The sequence below is a fragment of the Rosa rugosa genome, chromosome 2, assembly GCF_958449725.1.
Source record: "Rosa rugosa chromosome 2, drRosRugo1.1, whole genome shotgun sequence".
NCBI lineage: Eukaryota > Viridiplantae > Streptophyta > Magnoliopsida > Rosales > Rosaceae > Rosa > Rosa rugosa.
Window position 1 is genome coordinate 34,201,163 of NC_084821.1, and position 18,926 is coordinate 34,220,088.

The 18,926-nt window shown below is 38.3% G+C and overlaps 2 protein-coding genes across 4 annotated transcripts; both read right to left on the reverse strand.

The window, feature by feature from the left end:
* Positions 1-202: 202 nt before the first annotated feature.
* On the reverse strand, positions 203-2,724 carry LOC133730666 (uncharacterized). The gene is made up of 2 exons (XM_062158217.1): positions 360-2,724; positions 203-300 (listed from the first exon to the last, which is right to left on the reverse strand). Exons 1-2 carry the CDS (start codon positions 2,722-2,724, stop codon positions 203-205), a joined length of 2,463 nt encoding a protein of 820 aa, XP_062014201.1.
* Positions 2,725-9,077: 6,353 nt separating this feature from the next.
* On the reverse strand, positions 9,078-15,955 carry LOC133732247 (pentatricopeptide repeat-containing protein At4g28010-like). 3 transcript variants are annotated; one of them, XM_062159745.1, is made up of 7 exons: positions 15,631-15,952; positions 15,126-15,159; positions 12,837-15,017; positions 10,620-11,364; positions 10,478-10,529; positions 10,102-10,287; positions 9,078-9,472 (listed from the first exon to the last, which is right to left on the reverse strand). In XM_062159745.1, exons 2-3 carry the CDS (start codon positions 15,153-15,155, stop codon positions 12,903-12,905), a joined length of 2,145 nt encoding a protein of 714 aa, XP_062015729.1. In that variant the 5' UTR covers positions 15,156-15,159; positions 15,631-15,952; the 3' UTR covers positions 9,078-9,472; positions 10,102-10,287; positions 10,478-10,529; positions 10,620-11,364; positions 12,837-12,902. The 3 variants fall into 3 exon arrangements, with proteins under 3 accessions (XP_062015729.1, XP_062015728.1, XP_062015730.1); XM_062159744.1 differs by having other exon boundaries at positions 9,078-9,476; XM_062159746.1 differs by lacking the exons at positions 9,078-9,472; positions 10,102-10,287; positions 10,478-10,529; positions 10,620-11,364 and adding an exon at positions 11,388-12,700 and having other exon boundaries at positions 15,631-15,955.
* Between the last annotated feature and the right edge of the window lie 2,971 nt (positions 15,956-18,926).

Consider the following 18,926-nt stretch of genomic DNA (forward strand, 5'->3'; position numbering starts at 1 on the left):
TATCACAAGTATGTATTTCTTACCTCCAATGCTTTCTGTTTGAGCTGGTCCCATAAGGTCCATATGTAGCAGTTCCAATACTCTTGTGGTAGTGGCAGAGTTTATTGTTTTATGAGGAGATCTGGCTTGCTTTCCGGTTTTGCATTCTCCACATATCTTGTCGGTCTTACCACTTAGTGCTGGTAAGCCTCTGACACACTGCTTAGTGGATAATTTGAGTAGATCCTGATAGTTTACATGTCCCAATCTCCTGTGCCATATTTCGAAGGTTTATTCGACAGATCTCACAGACAAGCAATCCTGTACATTTAGAGGTTCATTAGATTGAATGTGATAACAATTATCTGAAGATCTCTTACCTCTCATAATGTTTTCTCCCTTTTTATCGAGAATCACACATCTTTGCTTGTTGAACCAAACATCTTCATAATCATCAGCCAAGTGACTGACAATGATTAGATTGGCAGTTAAACCCTCAACATACAAAACATTTTTTAGATTAGAAATTCCAGGAGTATTGATTGTTCCTCGTGCAAGAATTTTGGCTTTTCTTCCATCACTAAAGGTAACTGAACCAGTAGTGCTTTCATCTTCGAACGAGGTGAACCAAGCTTTATCTCCAGTCATGTGTCTGGAGCAACCACTGTCCACATACCAGAAATCCTTTTGCTTGTCTGCCAATGCAGTGAGTGCTACCAGGCAGGTTGCCTCAATATATGTTGAAGGATTATCTGTACTTACACTTGTCATGAAACAGATATCACTAATAAAGTTAGTAGAATCAGAGTGATTAGAACGATGATTATTCAAATCCTTTCTAATCCAGACAGGTTTATCTCTATTTTGCATGTTTGCTTTAGTAATCAGGTTAGCCAATTTGTTGATAAGCTCTTTCTGCTCTTTAAGCTCACAATGTAGAGATTTTACAGATAGCTTTTCCTCACCAGATGGAATTGACTTATGTCTCTCATTACATCTCGGTCTGATATGTCCTAATTTACCACAGTGATGACATGTAGGAATAAAAGACTTAGAAGTTGAGTACCTGTTATGATCAGTCGGAAGCATTTGATTCATCCTTACCTGAGTGACATTCTGAGAAGGTTTTGGTTCCTTGTCAGCCCTTGTGATAGTGTCCTTGATGACTTGGGTGATTGGATCACTTTTCTCCACTTCTGATTTGGACTCTCTCACAAAGTGTGTGCCTTTGGAGCTTTCTCCAGAATATCCAAGTCCGAATGTGTCATGGTGGGCTTTTCCGGAGCTGAACAACCTAGATGCTGTTGCAGAGCTTATCTCAAACTTTGTGAACTTCTCTTGAGTGGACTTCAGCTCTTCCTGCAATGATTCATTTTTAGTTAGCAGATTTAAGTTTAGAGCATGTTGTCCTTTTACCTCAAGTTCAAGAATCTTGATTTTGTTTTTCAGTTCAGCACATTGTATCTTCCAGGTCTGGGAACTTTTGTCACTTTGTGAGTTCTGCAGCTCTTCTATGAGTTTGTTCCTTTCTTGTTCCCAAGTGTTTTGAGAAGTCCTCCATATCAGCTCCAACTTCTCATTCTTAGCCTTCAGCATCACAATTTCATCTTCCAAACCTGCATTTTTGATTAATGTGGCTTTTGACGCTTTATAGAGTTGTTTGCAGTAGACATTAGTCTCATCATCTGAGAATTCTTCATCACTTTCAGATTCAAGTGAAAGAGACGACACGAAGGCAACATTTTCGACCTCCTGATGTTCATCATCACTCCATGTCGAGAGGAGGGATTTATTGTTGCTATTTCCATGCTTCCTGTTACCACAATCAGTAGAAATATGGCCATAGCCACCACATTCATAGCATTTTATTTTTCCAGATTTATTTGCTCTAAAATTCCTTTTAACGTTGTTATCATTGTTAACAAAAATTTTCTTGGGAGCATTGAAATTTTGAGAGGAGGATTTATTTCTAAGGAATTTTTTGAACTCTTTGGTCAGAAGAGCAAGATCAAGTGGTTCATCTTCCTCTTCTTTCCCTTTCACAGCCTTGAAAGCCACACCTTTGGATTTCTTTTCAGGTTTTAGTCTTAGTTTATAAGTTTTTAGATTTCCAATGAGTTCATCCAAAGGGTATTCATCAATGTTAAAAGAATCCTCAATACTAGTGACTTTAGAGTGAAACTTTTCTCGTAAGGCTCTAAGTATTTTCTTGACAACCTTATCTTCATCAAAAGGGGCACCTAGACTACGACATTGACCAGTAATCTTTAGAATTCTACCATGGAAGTCATCCACAGTTTCATCATCTCCCATGGTCATAGTTTCAAATTCATATATTAGACCTTGTAGTTTTTGTGCACGTACCTTTTTGTTTCCTTCATATGTAGTCTGCAGCAGATCCCAAGCTTGTTTTGCAGTGTCGCAGTGACTAATCCTCAGTTTTTCACGTTCAGAGAGAGCAGTGAAAATGCTATTTTTTGCTTTGAAGTCAGTTTGAAGATCACGTACTTCTACGTCAGTCCAGTCCTTCCGTGGCTTAGGAATAGAGACTGATGAGCCCTCACCTTTAGCTGGAATTATTGGTGTCTTCCAGCCATTTTCCACAATGTTCCATACATGTTCATCTTGTGCATACAAGTATGATTTCATGTATATCTTCCATTGAGTGTACTTTTCACATCCTCCATCAAACCATGGAGGACTATTAACAGATCCACCAGCAGCCTTATCTCGATGTTGTTCCATCGTCCCTGTGATCTACTAGAATATTCTAGAACCAAACTCTGATGCCAAGTGAAAATACTAGATGGAACAAATATTAAAAGGAACTTTGCGTATATGAATTTATCCAAAGAAAATACGATTCATAACACGAAGATTTGCTAACGCAGTGTAAACCTCTCCAATGAGGAAACTTCACTGCGTGGCTTTTAACGTAGCCAACACGAAGAAAACAATCCAATATGAAACACTAGAGTTTACAGAATACAAGTAGTGTTGTTCATAACAAACACTTTCACTTAGCAACACATGCTAACTTGTTTTACAACTGTTCTAACTTCTAATACAACATTCTAGATAATCTATCTTCAACCTTCCTTGCTCTCAAATGAATCACTGATCTTGAGAGTAAATATAAATGATTATGCAATGAAAGAAGGTTTTTTTTCAGAAATTGATTTGAACAAAACAAGTAGTTCAAAAGAGAACAATTTTATGCATTAAAAAAAAACCCCACTTCTAGTATCAGTTTCGAAATCTTTTATAAGGGAGGAAAACTCCCCCTCAAACAAATCTTTTCTTTAATCATCAAATAAGATAAATATGGAAGGATATCAAAACTGAAATCAATGCTTCCTATTTATTTGTTGTGCATGCAAAAAAGTCTTTAATGCAAAATATACCAAATCAATTTAATAGACATGTAAATCAATTTAAATTATGCAACATGATTTGGAATGAATGTCATATTAAACTCAAGATCAGTGAATCAATTCTGCTTGATCTTATCTTCCTCTTTGTTTCCTTGAAGTTCCAGTTTCCTTGTGACAATGGAAAATCATGTATTGAATGGTAATAGCTCAATATACTTACAACGTTCTAGAGGCATCTTTTTGGATTAAGAATTTATTGATTAACTTTGAACATATCTGCCTCTGGCTATTGAATTACCAAATCTACAAATCGCCTTCGAATACAGATGACTTAATTCTAAATTTGGATGAAGAATTCATAGATTAACTTTGAACATTAGTTAAGAGTGAACTAGATTTACAAAAATGCATATAGAAGTATAATACTTTTGTGATGGAAGTGATGAGCTTAAGAGAGTGTTTGGGTAAGGGATTTGAAGGTTTCAAGGAACTTCAAGGTGATGGGATTTTGAGATGAATAGACTTTAAGATGATGAGAGCTTATAGTGAAGGGATTAAGTGATGAAATTTATAAATGACTTGTTTGGATCATTTTGCAATGATGAGATTTTACTATGAGATTATGTAAATATTTTTGTTTTCGACAAAAAAATCTTCTTTTTTATTTTTTATTTTTATTTTTGTCCTAGGGAAACTCCAAATAGTTACCACAGTGAATTGTTTTTTTTTTTTCACTGAACAAAATAAATGTAAAAATAAATGAAAAATATATATATATATATATATATATATATATATACAGATCCAATCCAGAGCGGATCTCCGCTTTGAAATTAACGTGTGAAGTTCGAGTTTTCGGTCACTTTTCGGTCGCATATCCACATCTCGACCGTTCAGTTTTTAGGTACTACTGTATAGATCATCTCTGCAAATTTTCAGCCAAATTGATGATCATTAAGGCATCTAACTCGTTTAAACCAATGGACGGACTGAATCTGTCAACCTGAACCGTACTAGCTTTAAGGCACTTATCAATGCCTTAACGATCATCATTTTGGCTGAAAATTTGCAGAGACGATCTATACACTAGTATCTAAAAACTGAACGGTCGAGATGTGGATATGTGACCGAAAAGTGACCGAAAACTCGAACTTCACACGTTAATTTTCAAAGCGGAGCTCCGCTCTGGATAGGATCTGTATATATATATATATATATATATGAACGAAGCTGAATTGTATATAAATTCCAAAAAGGGTCCTTGACCCAAAACACCAAAATTGGCCAAAATTATCCCACTTACCCCAGCAACAAATTTTTATTCCCACTTACCCAGTTTAAAGCAAAATGACAGTTTTGCCCTTAACTTAATTAATTAATTACATGTGCCCTCTATGTCGATCTCTCTCTCTCTCTCTCTCTCACCAGATCCTTCCTTAGATTCATTTACGAGTCTTCCTGCTCCGATTGAGCCACTCTAAAGCGGAAGTACGCATACATGGCAAAAGACGGCGTTGGCCATCATCATCACCACCTCAGGCCTGAGATCGATGAGTTTTGTTTGTTGTTTGTTTGAAGGAGTTTGACCAGAGGCTCAACTTCCCCAGCATCCTGAGATTCGCGAACGAGTCACTGAGTCTGCTGTCGAGTTGGAGGCGAGGCAAGCGGAGCTCGGAGACCCAAGTAGTATTGTCGCAAAAGACACAGCGCTAGTCGCAGGGAGCGGAGGGCGTGGAGGAATCCCAGCCGTTCAATGCACCAATCGAATCTTGGAGGTTGAGTCTAAAGGTGGTGAGGGTGTCGATCTCGGCTAGGCTTTTCGAGCTGCGCCCTGGGCGGCTCAGAAAAAGAAGGTTGCGTCGCAAAGCAGCAGAAAAAAAAAAAAAAAAAAGCGCATCCATAATGGGTTTCATTGTTATAATTCTTGGGTGGTTGGGGTTTTTGCAGAGAAGCCATTTGCGATGCATTTCCATAGGTTCATTTACGAGTCTTTCTTGTCAGTTTGTTTGTTGTCATCATGGTTGGTGTAGATACACATTGCATTGGATGTGAATGTGGAGAGGGAAAAGCATGTGCTTCTATGTGCCCAAATCAATTATTTTTTGGATAAAATGGGGGCAGAAGGCCCAGAAGGAAAGGAAAAAAAAAAAGGTTCCATTGGGGGCATTAAAAGGCTATTGGGGGTTAATAGAAGTCTGTTAAAGGTCTATTGGGGGGGCAATAGACGTTCTGAATTGATGTAATCTTTTTTTTTCTTTAATTAAAGTTTTATTTGTCTAAATTTAGGGAGATTAGTTCTCATTCCGGCAACTGAAAGTTCTATTGGGGGACAATAGATGTTTTGAATTGATGTAATCTCCTCTTTTTTTTTCCTTAATCAAAGTTTTATTTGTCTAAATTTAGGGAGATTAGTTCCCATTCCGGCGACTGAAAGTTCTATTAGGGGCAATAGACATCTATTGGGGGGCAATAAAGGTTTATTGACCCTCTATTGGGGGGCAATACAGGTTTATTTGGGGGCAATAAACCTTTCTGGCGACCTATGAGATCTCCGACCACCTCTTTAGGGACCTCCCGCGAGGTTTTCAGAGAAGTCCGATAGGCGGCAGTAGGTGACCAGATTTCGGGGGCCGGTGACGGAAATCCGACGACAGGTGACCAGAATCCGACTGCTGGCAACGGGACTGCGACGAAGTCTGCTATGGCTTCTCTCTGAGTCTTTATGGGTAAAAGATAATTAAAAAAACTTAATGGGGTGAGTGGGAAAAAAATCCCTAGAATTAGGGTAAATGGACAAAAACCCTTCCAAAAATTTTCATTAAGTTGAAAGAACCATGAAAACAATAATTTTCGAAGAAAAAATTAACCTATTAGACCATAGTCCTTTGTTGGCGATCTATCATGCATGATTCTTGATTTATTTCTATTCTAAATTTGCTGAGTATGTCGTGTACTTGTCTTGACCATTTGATCCTTAGGTCTTTTGAATCCTGATTCCTCATTTGTTTTTGCAATATCTTCTAGGGGTTTTGATCTCGGGAGGCAATTTCCAAGTTCATGAAGGTGGTTCCTTATTATGGACAATTGCAAAAAGCAAAACGCATTTAACTGAAACATATTGAGAAGAAAGAAATAAAAATTAATAAACCTTGACAATTAAAAAAAATTACGAGCTAAAACATTTAATTTCCTCATTAATATATTTTGGGTTATATAATCTTAAATGCATACATATCAATAGACATCCCTACGGTACAAACTAAACTCTTCATACCATTTGAACAACATCCATATCAAAGTACTACGTTTTATTTTATTAAAATCCAAAACTGGGGTGGTAGAGCCTCCAGGTGTGGAACCCCCACACCCAGGTTCGAGCCCCCTCTCCTACACCTAGTGGCTAGTGATGGCAGTTGGGCCTGTTGCTAAGTCCCACGTTGGAGGTATTAGTCCGCCTCTGCTGGGATACCCTTTAAGGGTGTGTGTGTGTTGCTAACTAACTAACGCTAACCTCCTCCAATAAAAAAAAATCCAAAAATAAAAAAATGTGGAGAATAAAGGGTTCTTATGTACAGGTTTAGACATATCATAACCTTATAAATGAGCCTTAACAAGCTGTCAAACTGAAGAAACAAATGAACAAAATGGAAGAAGTTCTATAAAGCCTTTAAATATAAGAGAAGTCATGTACTTGAATCATTTCTAGCCTCTAGAACTCTCTGCTAGGGTTTGAGAGATCACCGGCCATGGCTAGGCGTCTCTGTACCTGCCTCCATCTCCGATGGAGAAAAATTCCGGCCCATCCCTTGGTGGCGCAGCTTTCGGGTACGGTCCAGGCCGTTCTCCCCGTTTTTTCTTTTTTCTCCTTGAAGTTTAGATCGGGGGCTTTCCCTTTGTCTCATTTTGTTTCACATCAGGGTTTGAGGCTGAGTTCCATTCGGCGGCCAACTGAACTGGTGGTTGCTGGTGGTTGGAGGATCTGGGACCTAGGACTTTTCACGGTTTCGATTGAGCCGGATTTGGATCGGGTTTGGTTGGAGTCCATTCTCCAGGGATGGCGACGAGGGCACTTTCAATTAGACCGACATGTGGAGAAGAAGCAAGGCTACTGGAGTTGTGGGGAAGATGAAGAGAAGCCAGAGTCTTACTCTTCCGGGGCCTATGTGTCTTCCCGAGCTGTTGATGCAGGCAAAATCTCTCTGTCTGGGTTGGCTATTGCTACGGAAGTCAGGATCTCTTGCTCGATTTCACTGGTACCGAGGTGCCGGACGGCTGGAAGCATGGTGACAGGTTGGTGCGACGACGGCAAGATCACAAGTTCTTTTGAGTTGGCTGCAAGGGAAAACACTAATTGGATTTGGGCCTTGCTTTGTTTTCCAAACTTGGGCTTGGGCCCTATTGGGCTTATTAGGGCTGCAACATGTGGGCTTTGTCTGTTCTGGATCTGGGTTTGGGATCCCGGGGGATTTATTATAAAAATTTGGGATCCAGGACGCTTTTTATCTCGGTACCTAATTTTTTATTGGGATCAATGCCCGTGAGGAACTGCAGGGATTATTGGTCTGAGGTTGTCAGCGAGTCTACTGATGAATTCTGCGGAAAAATTTTATTGTCAGTTTCTTATTAGTTTACTCCCTCCTGAGCTTCACTCAATAGGTGGAGTGATATTGCGTGTAGCGGTGTCTCTTTCCATATTGAATAAAAATGGCTGACCTCCTTCTACTCAAAAAAAAAAAAAACCTTTAAATATGCGCTTGACAAGACTATCAAAAATGGTGAATCAAAGGGATGGTCATAGTGTTTTTCATACAATAGAGCAAATCCTGAAAAAAGTATAATACTTTGTATTAGTGTACGTGTTGTGTCTAGTGTCTAGACAAGTATTTCACCTGTGACCTACCAATCAATTAATCTACTGTTCCAAGACAGCACTAAGACTAAAATATTATGCTCTCATCAGTTTCATCGTCATTTCTTCTCAAAATCTACCTGCAGGGGGTTGACATAAAGGTTGCAATTGCTCATTTTCTAACACACAAGTTTCTTGAGGAATCCAAGAGACGGGTGAACCTCTCGTTCAATCTTGAAGCACCAGTGTCTCAAGATCTGGAAACTCAGTGAAGTCTGGAGTCGACATCAAGTGTTGTGAACATACAACTGAGATCGATAAGCCGTAACATCTGCAATCCCTGGTCCAATTTGAAAGATGAAAGTTAAGTGAGTTATGAATTAAAATAAGACATTAGTTTTGGACTAATTTCAGTTTATCTCTATGAGGTTTGGATCCAACATAATGTTAGTCCTTTTGGTTTCACTCTCTAATTTCATCAGCCGTATTCAATTTCACTCGCTCCGTCTAAATTGAATGCTAACGTTGATAATACAGCCCACGATGAAAAAACCCACCTTCTTCTTCCATCTCCCTCACGACTTGTCATCCTCCTCCACTCCACTCCCCTCCTCTCCAAACCCAACGACCCATTCCCGCCAAAGGTTAGAACTAGGCTAGATCAAAGGTTCAATACCCCTCCAATGTAACCAAAAAAAAATAAAAAAATTATTTACGCTGTCAACCACAGAGATAAAAAAAATCACATGTACTTCGTGTCCATTGGCCTTGCATACTTCTATCATCATAATGGTTTTTCTTTTATTCATCTGTTTCTTATTAGAAAGGAATAAGTTGTGCCCAATATCATTTAGTCTAGTGGTATAAGTCTAGTGGGAGGTCGTGAGTTTGACTCACAATAGACTAGTTGTATATTAGCTGTTTATTTGATTAAAAACAAAAAAGAAGGGAACCAGTTGTATGCCAACTGCCACAATAAGATGTTGGAACAAGAAAAATGAAAGTGTAGATGACAGGAACTCTAGAGTAGATTGATGCTGTGTGATCTAACTACCTCCCTGCAAGAACCATTGGACCTTTATAGGCCTCTACTTGATGCTAGGATAAAGAGCAAGCGTGTTTGGCATTTTGATACAAATAGGAACCATGACAAATGGCAATGGGCATGAAGATTATCACTCCCGTTATATAATCGTATGCTCTTCCAAACTCATTTATCGATTCTGAGAATCCTTGAATTGGCTCCTGAACATCACGCTGCATACTTGTCCTATCTTGACAAAACAAAATAAACCACTAGTTTAGTGAATACAATTCATCGGCAAATGTACAAAGCAAAACAGCACACTGAAACAATACCTATAATCCTTAGCACAAAATGCATGAAATAATCTAAAAACTGTTAGAGACAATGTTAATAGAGTTGGAGTAGTCTAGCTTTTTAGCTAGTAATGACGCTACTTTTGTTATCTTGAAGAAACTTGGTAGAATCAGCCGCTGCCTTGTTTTTCTCTCTCTGTTCTCTATTTTCTATAAAGAACAGATTATGTAGCGCTGGGATTCTCATTTGTAAAGAATACAGGTTTGAGGTTCTGATCGAAGTTTTTTAATGGAAGAGTTATGACTTATGAGGACAATGTAGCTGGTTAATGAAAACTGTGGTTAAAAGCAATTCAGAAAGAACTAAACCAGCTCTCTCTTCCCCCCCCCTCTCTTATATAATTGACAGTCATACGTAGTCAAGATACTCGTCACAAAAGTACTCATTACTCGCATCACCTTGACAATACTAGCTTGAAAAGCATGAATGCTTTGAATTATATAATTTTGAGACTGGCATGCTCAATGTAAACTAAAGGCATGACTATATGCAGAAGCTACAGAAATGATTCAACTTACCTGAAGAGGGGCCCACCCTGTGGGAAAGAAAGCAAGCATAGCAGCAAATAGATCTGAAATAGTGAGATCACAAAATACAAACAAGACGCTCATGATTGACATGTAGCCAAGAAAAAGAAGCAACTTCAGTATCCTGAACTTGAGCTGAAAGTTGGTGTAAAATCTTCGTCTCCGCGTAGAAACCATCTGAGTGAAATATATATGAGAAATGTGTAAGCAACATTGGACCAAACAAAGTTGTACGTGTGTGTGTGTGTGTGTGTGCACGCGCGCCAGCAAAGAAAAGGTATACTTCTAAGCATGTTACTTGCGACCAAGTTTGACTAAAGGAGTTTAATGTTCCACTGTTGTATATTTGTGGTTTTGATTCGCATACCTTAAAGATGAGAAAGGACAGATACCACAACAGCCCAAAAAGGTCCATAAACCTACAAAACAATTGACATATTTAAAATTTTGTGCTCTAGATCTAAACAAGTCTTGAGAGGACAATGAAATATATTGAACAGAAGTAATACCCGTAGTCTTTGTTGTGGTGAGCTATATCCAGGATTCCAGGTGGTAAACAAAGAAGTGGACTGCAAGTGTAACCTTCTTCACCTGATACCCATGTGTTTGAGGTGTTCCTATTCTTCGTCCCACCATGATTCCCAACTTTCTTCCGGTCAGACATCAATTCCCATCCACCTCTTCCAATCCATCCAATCATCTACAGTTCTCTTCCCATCAAAAAAGGAGCAAATAACCACGAAAATACAAGAAACCACATGGAGAAAGTGAAGAACAAAAAAAGATTTGAACTTTTATAGGACTCCCCATAGACTCCATAATCAGCGGAATAAACAGTTCTAACGGTTTCCCAAAGTGGCTGCGCGAGTACAAACTGTAGTTATCAGCAAATTCTGCATGGAGAATAACTTAATTATGGCCAGTTGCTTTGGGTTTTAATCCTCCACGTAAGATTGTCCTTCTGCAATAATGTGCTTTTGTTCCTATTTGAAATGTGAAGAAAACAGAGGCCAGCTGGAGCTGCATGAGTATGAAATCACCCAAGGCATTGTGGAACCCCTTTTCCAGACCAATTTCCATCACAATGGGAAGCATTGGTAACAAGCCCAGTTGAAAAGCAGACTCCATAGCCAAAGCCTCTCCAAAAACCTTAGTGTTATGTATGGAGGAGTTCTCCAGAATCTTCATTTCCAATCCACTCATAACCAGATATAAACGTCCATATAAAAAGGCAAACACAGTCAGCACAGCAACCTGAAACAATTTAGTGTCTGTATCAAGCTGCAATACATACTTCATCTGTAAAATACTATAAGTCAATCCTTCAATAGATACCTTTCATGCTGGTAAAGCCTATATTTGTTTTTAGGGAAGGAAAAAAAAAACTGAAGAAGATATTACCAAAGAAAGTTATACAAAAAGAACAATGAAATGAATGAATATTATCAAACAAAATATCACCCTTTAACAAGGAAGAATAAAAAACACTAGAATATCTCTGTAATGTGCAAGTAGTTTTACACGAGAAGCCAAGTACAGCCACCTCCTATATGCTCTGAAAAAACTTGTCTATTTTAGGGCCAAAATCTAACACCTCCAAATAGAGACCACAGAACCACCTTGTTTCCACAGGCACCCCTCTCCCAAGTAAAGCTGAGCAATTTTGTGGCTAAACTCACATTACTAACTCATTCTAACAACTGAGTTTGGTCACTTTGGTGCAAACAGGCAATGTAAAAAGAATTGATCTGCACTCCCCATTTTTACATAGAACCTATTAGATTTGATACAAGTATGTAAGGATGTTTATATTTGTTTTTTTTTTTTTTTTTTTTTCATGTTAGGGTATTGTTAGCAAGTGACACATTAAAGATAAATATACCGACCAAAAAAGAAATTGCAAAACAAAAAAGGCAATTAGCGAGCAATTAAACCAATGAGAATCAGTCACCAACTTATGTATTGTAACAGCTAGAATGGTTGTAGTTTGATAACTCTGATGCCTTCACTTGCGAATCAAGTCATCAACACCACCCAACCTAATCCCTTTACCCAGGATTTTTTGTTAACTATATGCGAAGACGTAATCAAATTCATCAATCAAATTCCATAGCATGGGCCTTAAATAAACAAGACAAATTTGTTGCCAAACCTTATAAAAATGTCTTATATATAAGAACTGTGTGTGAATTTTATGAACATAACTTGCTATGATAAGAATAGTATGTTGAGTGATAACAGAAGTAATAAGAATCTTATGAGCATTACTTGCCCAGATAAGAATAGTATGTGGAGTGATAACAGAAGTAATAAGAATATATATGAAAAGATATCGTGGTTTTATTAGAAGAAGTTTCCTAGTTCAATTAAAGTAAAGATAATAGTCTAGTGCTAGACACGTTTATCAAACATGCTCAACTTTGTGAAAGGAAACTCTCCAGACCATAATTAATGCTTGATAATGTGAAAAGAGAACGTACATACATTATGGAAAATTTAGCATAAGCATTCGGGTATGAATTTAATATTTGATGCTTCACCACATACAAGAAAATAGAATTATTGTCTGTCAGAATAATTTTCGGGAAACCTGTGGAAAGAGAGGGAAAGGGAGAGGGAGGGAGGGAGGGAGGGAGGGGGAGGACAGTAAAAACTCGCACCAGTGCTGAAAATATGGTACAAATTCTATATGAATTACAAATAGAACAAAAGACAATATGACTTACATAGCATAGCACATAGACAGCAACACACTTCTGTGGCACTGGGAGGCCTCTTCAAGAGGAAGAATCTCAAGCAGCACATAACTTAAGTTCCGGATAAAATTTATTGACTTTCATCAATAGCTCATTGCAGGTAATGCTTATTCCTTTCGATGTCTCTTTGGAAAAAGTAGGGAGAACCTCCATCACATCAACGTCATCAGAGATTTGACAGAGGCACGCCAAGATTGTAGAAGTTATATCTTTGTCAAGAACAACACCCTTTTCTGCCATCTGATGAAGCAAATTAACAATTTCTTCTGTTTCACCTTTAGAACTGTAGCCCTTTAATAAAGAATCGAATACAAAGACATCGGGTTCAATACCACGAGCAATCATCTTCTCAACGCACATTCTAGCCTCAGCCAATAGCCCAAGTTTTGAAAACCGGTTTACTAATGTAGAGAAAGTAATTCTATCGGGAATTAAACCCAATTTGAACATATCCTCTAGCAACTCTTTAGTAGATTTAATATCTCCAGCTTTAAGAAGTCCGTCAATTATGGTATTAAATGAGACAACACAAGGTGAATGATTTGCAGTTCTCATTTCTTGAAACAACATCCTAGCTTGCTCCAAACTACCCTCCTTGCACAACGATGACATCAAAGTGTTGTAGTCAATTACAGTAGGACTAATCCCAGAAGCTCTCATTTTACTAAAAAGTCCTTTTGCAAGCCTGACCATTTGATTTTTGCAAAATCCATTGATCAAGACACCATAAGTGATTGAGTTAGGTATAACTCCCAAGTCAACTGCATGTCTCCAGAATTCTATGGCCTTGTCAACTAATCCTTCCTGTATGCATCTGTCGATCAAAGTGTTATAAGTACATAAGCTACCAGAAATGCCCCTTTCAACCATTGTATGATACATCTCCATAGCCTGATCAAGATTACCTTCCTTGCACAGTCCCAAAATGAGCATGTTATATGTCATAACATCTGGCTCAACAAAGTTCTCATCATTTGTTATCTTACTGAAAAGTTGCATCATCTCATCAACCTTCCCATCACAGGATAGTCCCATTAGTAATGTGTTGTAAGTGATTACATCAGGCTTTACACCTTTCCTTTTCATCATTTCTAAGATCTTTAAAGCATCATCCACCAACCCCTCCTTGCATAGTCCATCAATCATAACGTTGTATGTTACATTATTAGGCTCTGTACCCTTCAATAGCATTAAATTGAATATCGCCATGGCTTTTGTAGCCATTCCATTTTTGAAAAGCCCATCAAGGATACCTGTGTAAGTAATAGCATCAGGGGGAACTCCACATTGTGTCATATCATTTACCATCACAGTGACTTCTTTCCACTTGCCTGTCTTTGAAAGATAATTAATCAAACAACTATACGTAACCACATTAGGAGAAATACCCTTGTTTAACATCTCATCAAAAAGTTGTTTTCCTCTATCAAAACTCCCTTTAGCACAAAAACCACTTATAAGGGCCCCATATACAAAAACATCCATTTCCAAACCCTTTTGCCTCATCTCCTCCAAGAAACCCATGGCCTCGTCCACTCTACCCTGTTTACAAAATCCATTAATCAATGTGCTGTATGTTACCACATTCGGTTCAGAATCCGACACCTCCATATCAACCAACAATTCCACTGCTTCTTTCAACTTTTTCGCTTTGCAAAGTCCATTTATAAGAATGTTATAACTACGAATACCAGGCTTGACAAAATGTCTTCTCATTACACTAAACAACTCAATTGCCTTGTCAACCTCATCATTAGAACAAAAACCGTTTAATGCAAGATTCATAACATACTCATTTAACTGAAATCCACGCTTTAATACCAAGCCGAAAACCCCGGGTGCGAATTCTAGCTTACGCGTATTGACAAAATATGAAACTAAACAACTCAATGATATAAAGCTTGGAATAATACCAACCTTGGTCATCTTGGTATAAACTGAGAATGATAGTTCATAATTTTTAGACCTTGCGAGAGTGTCTACAAGGAAGTTGCAGGCTGAGGCTGACCCCGGAGGCAGGCGGTTGGAATGTATGGCATGATGAAAAAGCGAAAGCGCCTCCGAAATTTTAGGATCCGGGTCCTTCCAAAAAGCTCTCAATTGGGTTTCTACATCAGAGAGGGGAGTAATAGATGGCAGTGAGGAGAAGAGCTGCAAGTAAACATAGAAACAGTAAGTCAATGTCATTCTAATTTTGACCGCATGTTCCAGCAATCCAGCTATAGCAAATTAACATAGAATAGAAAAGAGAGCTCTCACCCGTGTCTTGGAAACCTGTAATGACCGCATGCCACTGCATTTTGAGACAAGAAATGTCAGTATCAAAGTCAAATATGATACACACATCCTGTCAGTGAGTTGGAACAGGTTATAAGATTGAAAGACAAGCAAGGGGTTTAGTAAGTATAATAGGATTGCCTCGTCGAAGGAGGTCACAGAAAATAACAAATATGGGATCTCAGTCTGAGAATTCTTTCACTGACATTCCCTCATTTAGAAAGACCTGAACCAAGTGTCAATATTTGAACTATAAATGCACTGCTTGAGAAATTTTGTTTGGAAGTTTGTAGAAGGCAATATCATGGCAACACCAAACCAGCAAAATTTGAAGTTTGATAACATTATGAGATTCAGAAACTAGCAATCTAAGTTGTTCATAGCTTGAGGTTTGATTCACAGCAGCATAAATATCACAGAGATGCAAGAAAAGAAACCAAAAAAATTAATGGGCAATTTATGGAATAGAAAAAAGAAAAGCATCAACCTTTAGCCTTCTTGCCGAAATTATGGATAGTCGGTGTCGGTCACAGTTGGTCGGAGATGACCAAAATATTGGATGCAATAAGAGTTTGCTGCGTTGCTTGATGGGGTTGTCAAGTATTAACTTGTAATCTGTTGAGTCATTTGATATTCGGAGATTGATCGGCGAGGATTGACAAAGAGAAAAGTGTAGCCAGAGAAGAAAGAGGGAGGCGCTGAGTAAGGAGGGAAGTTACCCAAGGTCTAAACTCATTGGTTTCATACATATATACGTTTGGCGTCGCAAACTAGTTCGCCAAACCACGACTAGGGTCCCACCTAATCCAACACCAGGTATAAGTTTCTCAGTACAACGACCTTTGTCTTTGCTTGCTTAGGATCACCAACGTCACAGACCAAAACATTTCAAAAACAGCATAACATAAGGCCATCTCCAACCAAAATGACTAAAAATGGGGCTAAATTTTAGCCCTGAATTCTATACTATTTATCTATGTGACCGTCTCCAACTCGTTAAAGTTAAATTATAGCCCTACAATATTTTTTAACATTTTGGATATATATATATATATATATATATATATATATATATATATATATATATATCGGAGGCGTTCCAAAGAGGACGTCCGCACTTTCGCTAAAGTGTGGACGGCGCTGCTGCTGCTCGGCTCGGGGCGCGACGGAGCGGCGGGGGTTGCCGGAAGGACTCCAGGGGTCGGGCGGAGCCGTCTGCAGTCGGTGGAGTCGTCGGCGACGTCGTTGGAGGGCTGCCCAGAAAACCTGCAGTTGCAGGTCGGGTTGCTGCCCAGAACCTGCAACCCCGACCTCCTCCGACCTCGAACGCTGCCCAGAACAGTCCGAGATGCCTCCGGCTATATATATATATATATATATATATATATATATATATATATATATATATATCAGTCCGGCTACACTAAGGACGTCCTTAGTTTTTCTTAGGTACGGATTTCCGGTTTTCACCCACTTTCCGATCAAATTTTCACATCTTAACCGTTCAGTTTTTAGGTCCTAATGTATAGATCACCTCTGCAAAATTTCAGCCAAATTGGTGATCATTAAGGCATCCAAAACTGCAAATTACAACAATGTAAACGAATGGTTCCGGTTCGACAGATTCGGTTCGTTCGTGTAAATTGCAGTTTTGGACGCCTTAACGATCACCAAATTGGCTGAAATTTTGCAGAGGTGATACATACATTAGGATCTAAAAACTGAACGGTTAAGATGTGAAAATGTGATCGGAAAGTGGGTGAAAACAGTAAATCCGTTCCATAAGAAAAACTAAGGACATCCTTACCTGAGAAAAATCCTATATATATATATATATATATATGTTCTTATTTTTTATCAGCAATTTACTTATAGTAATTGAAATCATTTTTATGATAAAAAAATATTTTTTCGGTTGTATTTTTTTTTTTAAGATGATCAAAAATATCTTTAGCTGATTTTGAAATGGAATAAAACTAATTTCAAAATGGAATAAAGCTGATTTCGAAATGAGAAAATGAAAGATATAGAATAGAGAGATATATATATATATATGAGGAAGTAGAAGGAAGATGTGAAAAAGAAGGTTGAGGTGATATGTATTTATAGTGTAAATTTTTTTTTTTTAAATAATAAAATAAAATTGACCAACGGCTATAAAAAAAAATTCCCAATGGCTATATGTGTAAAAAAAAAAAACAAAAAACAAAAAAAAAACCAACGGCTACATAACGTCAGCAACACATGTCACGCAGCACTACCACAGGTGGACCTCCCATTTTTGATCCATTTCGCCCTAAGGGCTAAAGGGCTACTTTGAAGGCTAAATTTGCCCCTCTCTTTAGCCTTTTGGTTCTCAATTTTAACAATTTGGCCCTAAATTGTTTGGGTTGGAGACCAAAAGGGCTAAAAAATAGGCTTTTAGCCTTTTATGTAGTTGGGTTGGAGATGGCCTAAAATTGTTCTTGATAAGTAGGGAAATTTGTCCAAATGGTGCCTGAAGTATAACTCCTTATAAATTTTGGTACCTCAAGTTTTAAAAATATCAGAACGGTACCTGAGATTCTGACCCCGACCGAATATTTGTACCTAGAGTTGTTAGCTCCGCAACAGAGTTTATCAGCTAGCAATTTTAGGAGGGTAATTTCGTCCCTTCAGTCCATCCCGCCAAATTTAGCCTCTAATATTTTCCGCCATAATTCGTTTTGGACTTTAGTGACCTATTTACTGCCAGTTGACCAAGTCATACACTTCTAATTTGCCGCCATATTTGAAAAAAAAGTTATTGACCAAACTATATATCAGTTTGGTACCCGATGTTTTTGGCCCGAGACAAAATAAGTACCTATAATGCCTAATTCTCCTACCTGACCTAATCAAAAACACAGCCTACATTTTGATTGATTTCCAAGGCAAATTCAACATACAAAAGAGCTAGTTTCAACAGGCATTAAACAACAAAAAATCCACAAGTAGCAAGTCATATCCATAACTATAGTTTGAACTATAAATCTAGGGTCCCATAAATCTACTCAGATCCACTATCTGCTGGTGGAGGGGCATTTGCTAGTCTGGGTTTCCTGTGAGCAAGCGATTTGAACCTTCTGTGTGTGAAACCAAGTCTGAAGGAGCTTGATGGAGCTGTTGTAGTCCGTGATTGATGGCTTGGCACATAAGCAGGATGGGACTCTTGCATAGTTGAAGAAGAAACTTGTAGATGCATGTTCAGAAGTTCATTGTGCTGCTGCTGGACATTTTCAGCATCTTGTTGTTGCTGCTGCACATTGTCAGCTCCCTGTGTTGCTGCTGCACATTCTCTCCTTCCTCCTACCGCTGCACATCTTGACCTTCTTGTAATTCCAAAAACACATATAATTTCACAGACATTCACAACCTCTGACTTAGTTAACAACATGAACAAATTGATATGAAAAAAAAAACACCTTGATTCCTCATGTTGCAGGTCCTCTTGTTGTGGCCCTTCTTCTTCCATAGGCCACAAGTCACCTATCAGTAATACACCTTAGGTAGCTTCTCTGTTCCAGGGGGTGGGGCTACTTCTCCTTTTCAACCATTTCCAGTAAGTATATATAAGTCAGAACATATAGCCTCAATTCATAACAAAAAAACCACTAGTAAACTTGCAAAATTACACAACTAAAATCAAAGTAGAAATTTGGAAGACTTACCAGGTTCTTTGTTCCTAGACATTTTAGGCCTCCTAGGTTGCCTCCTATAAAGAGGAGGTGTAAATGGCCTGTGTATCTTGTCCCACTCAAACAC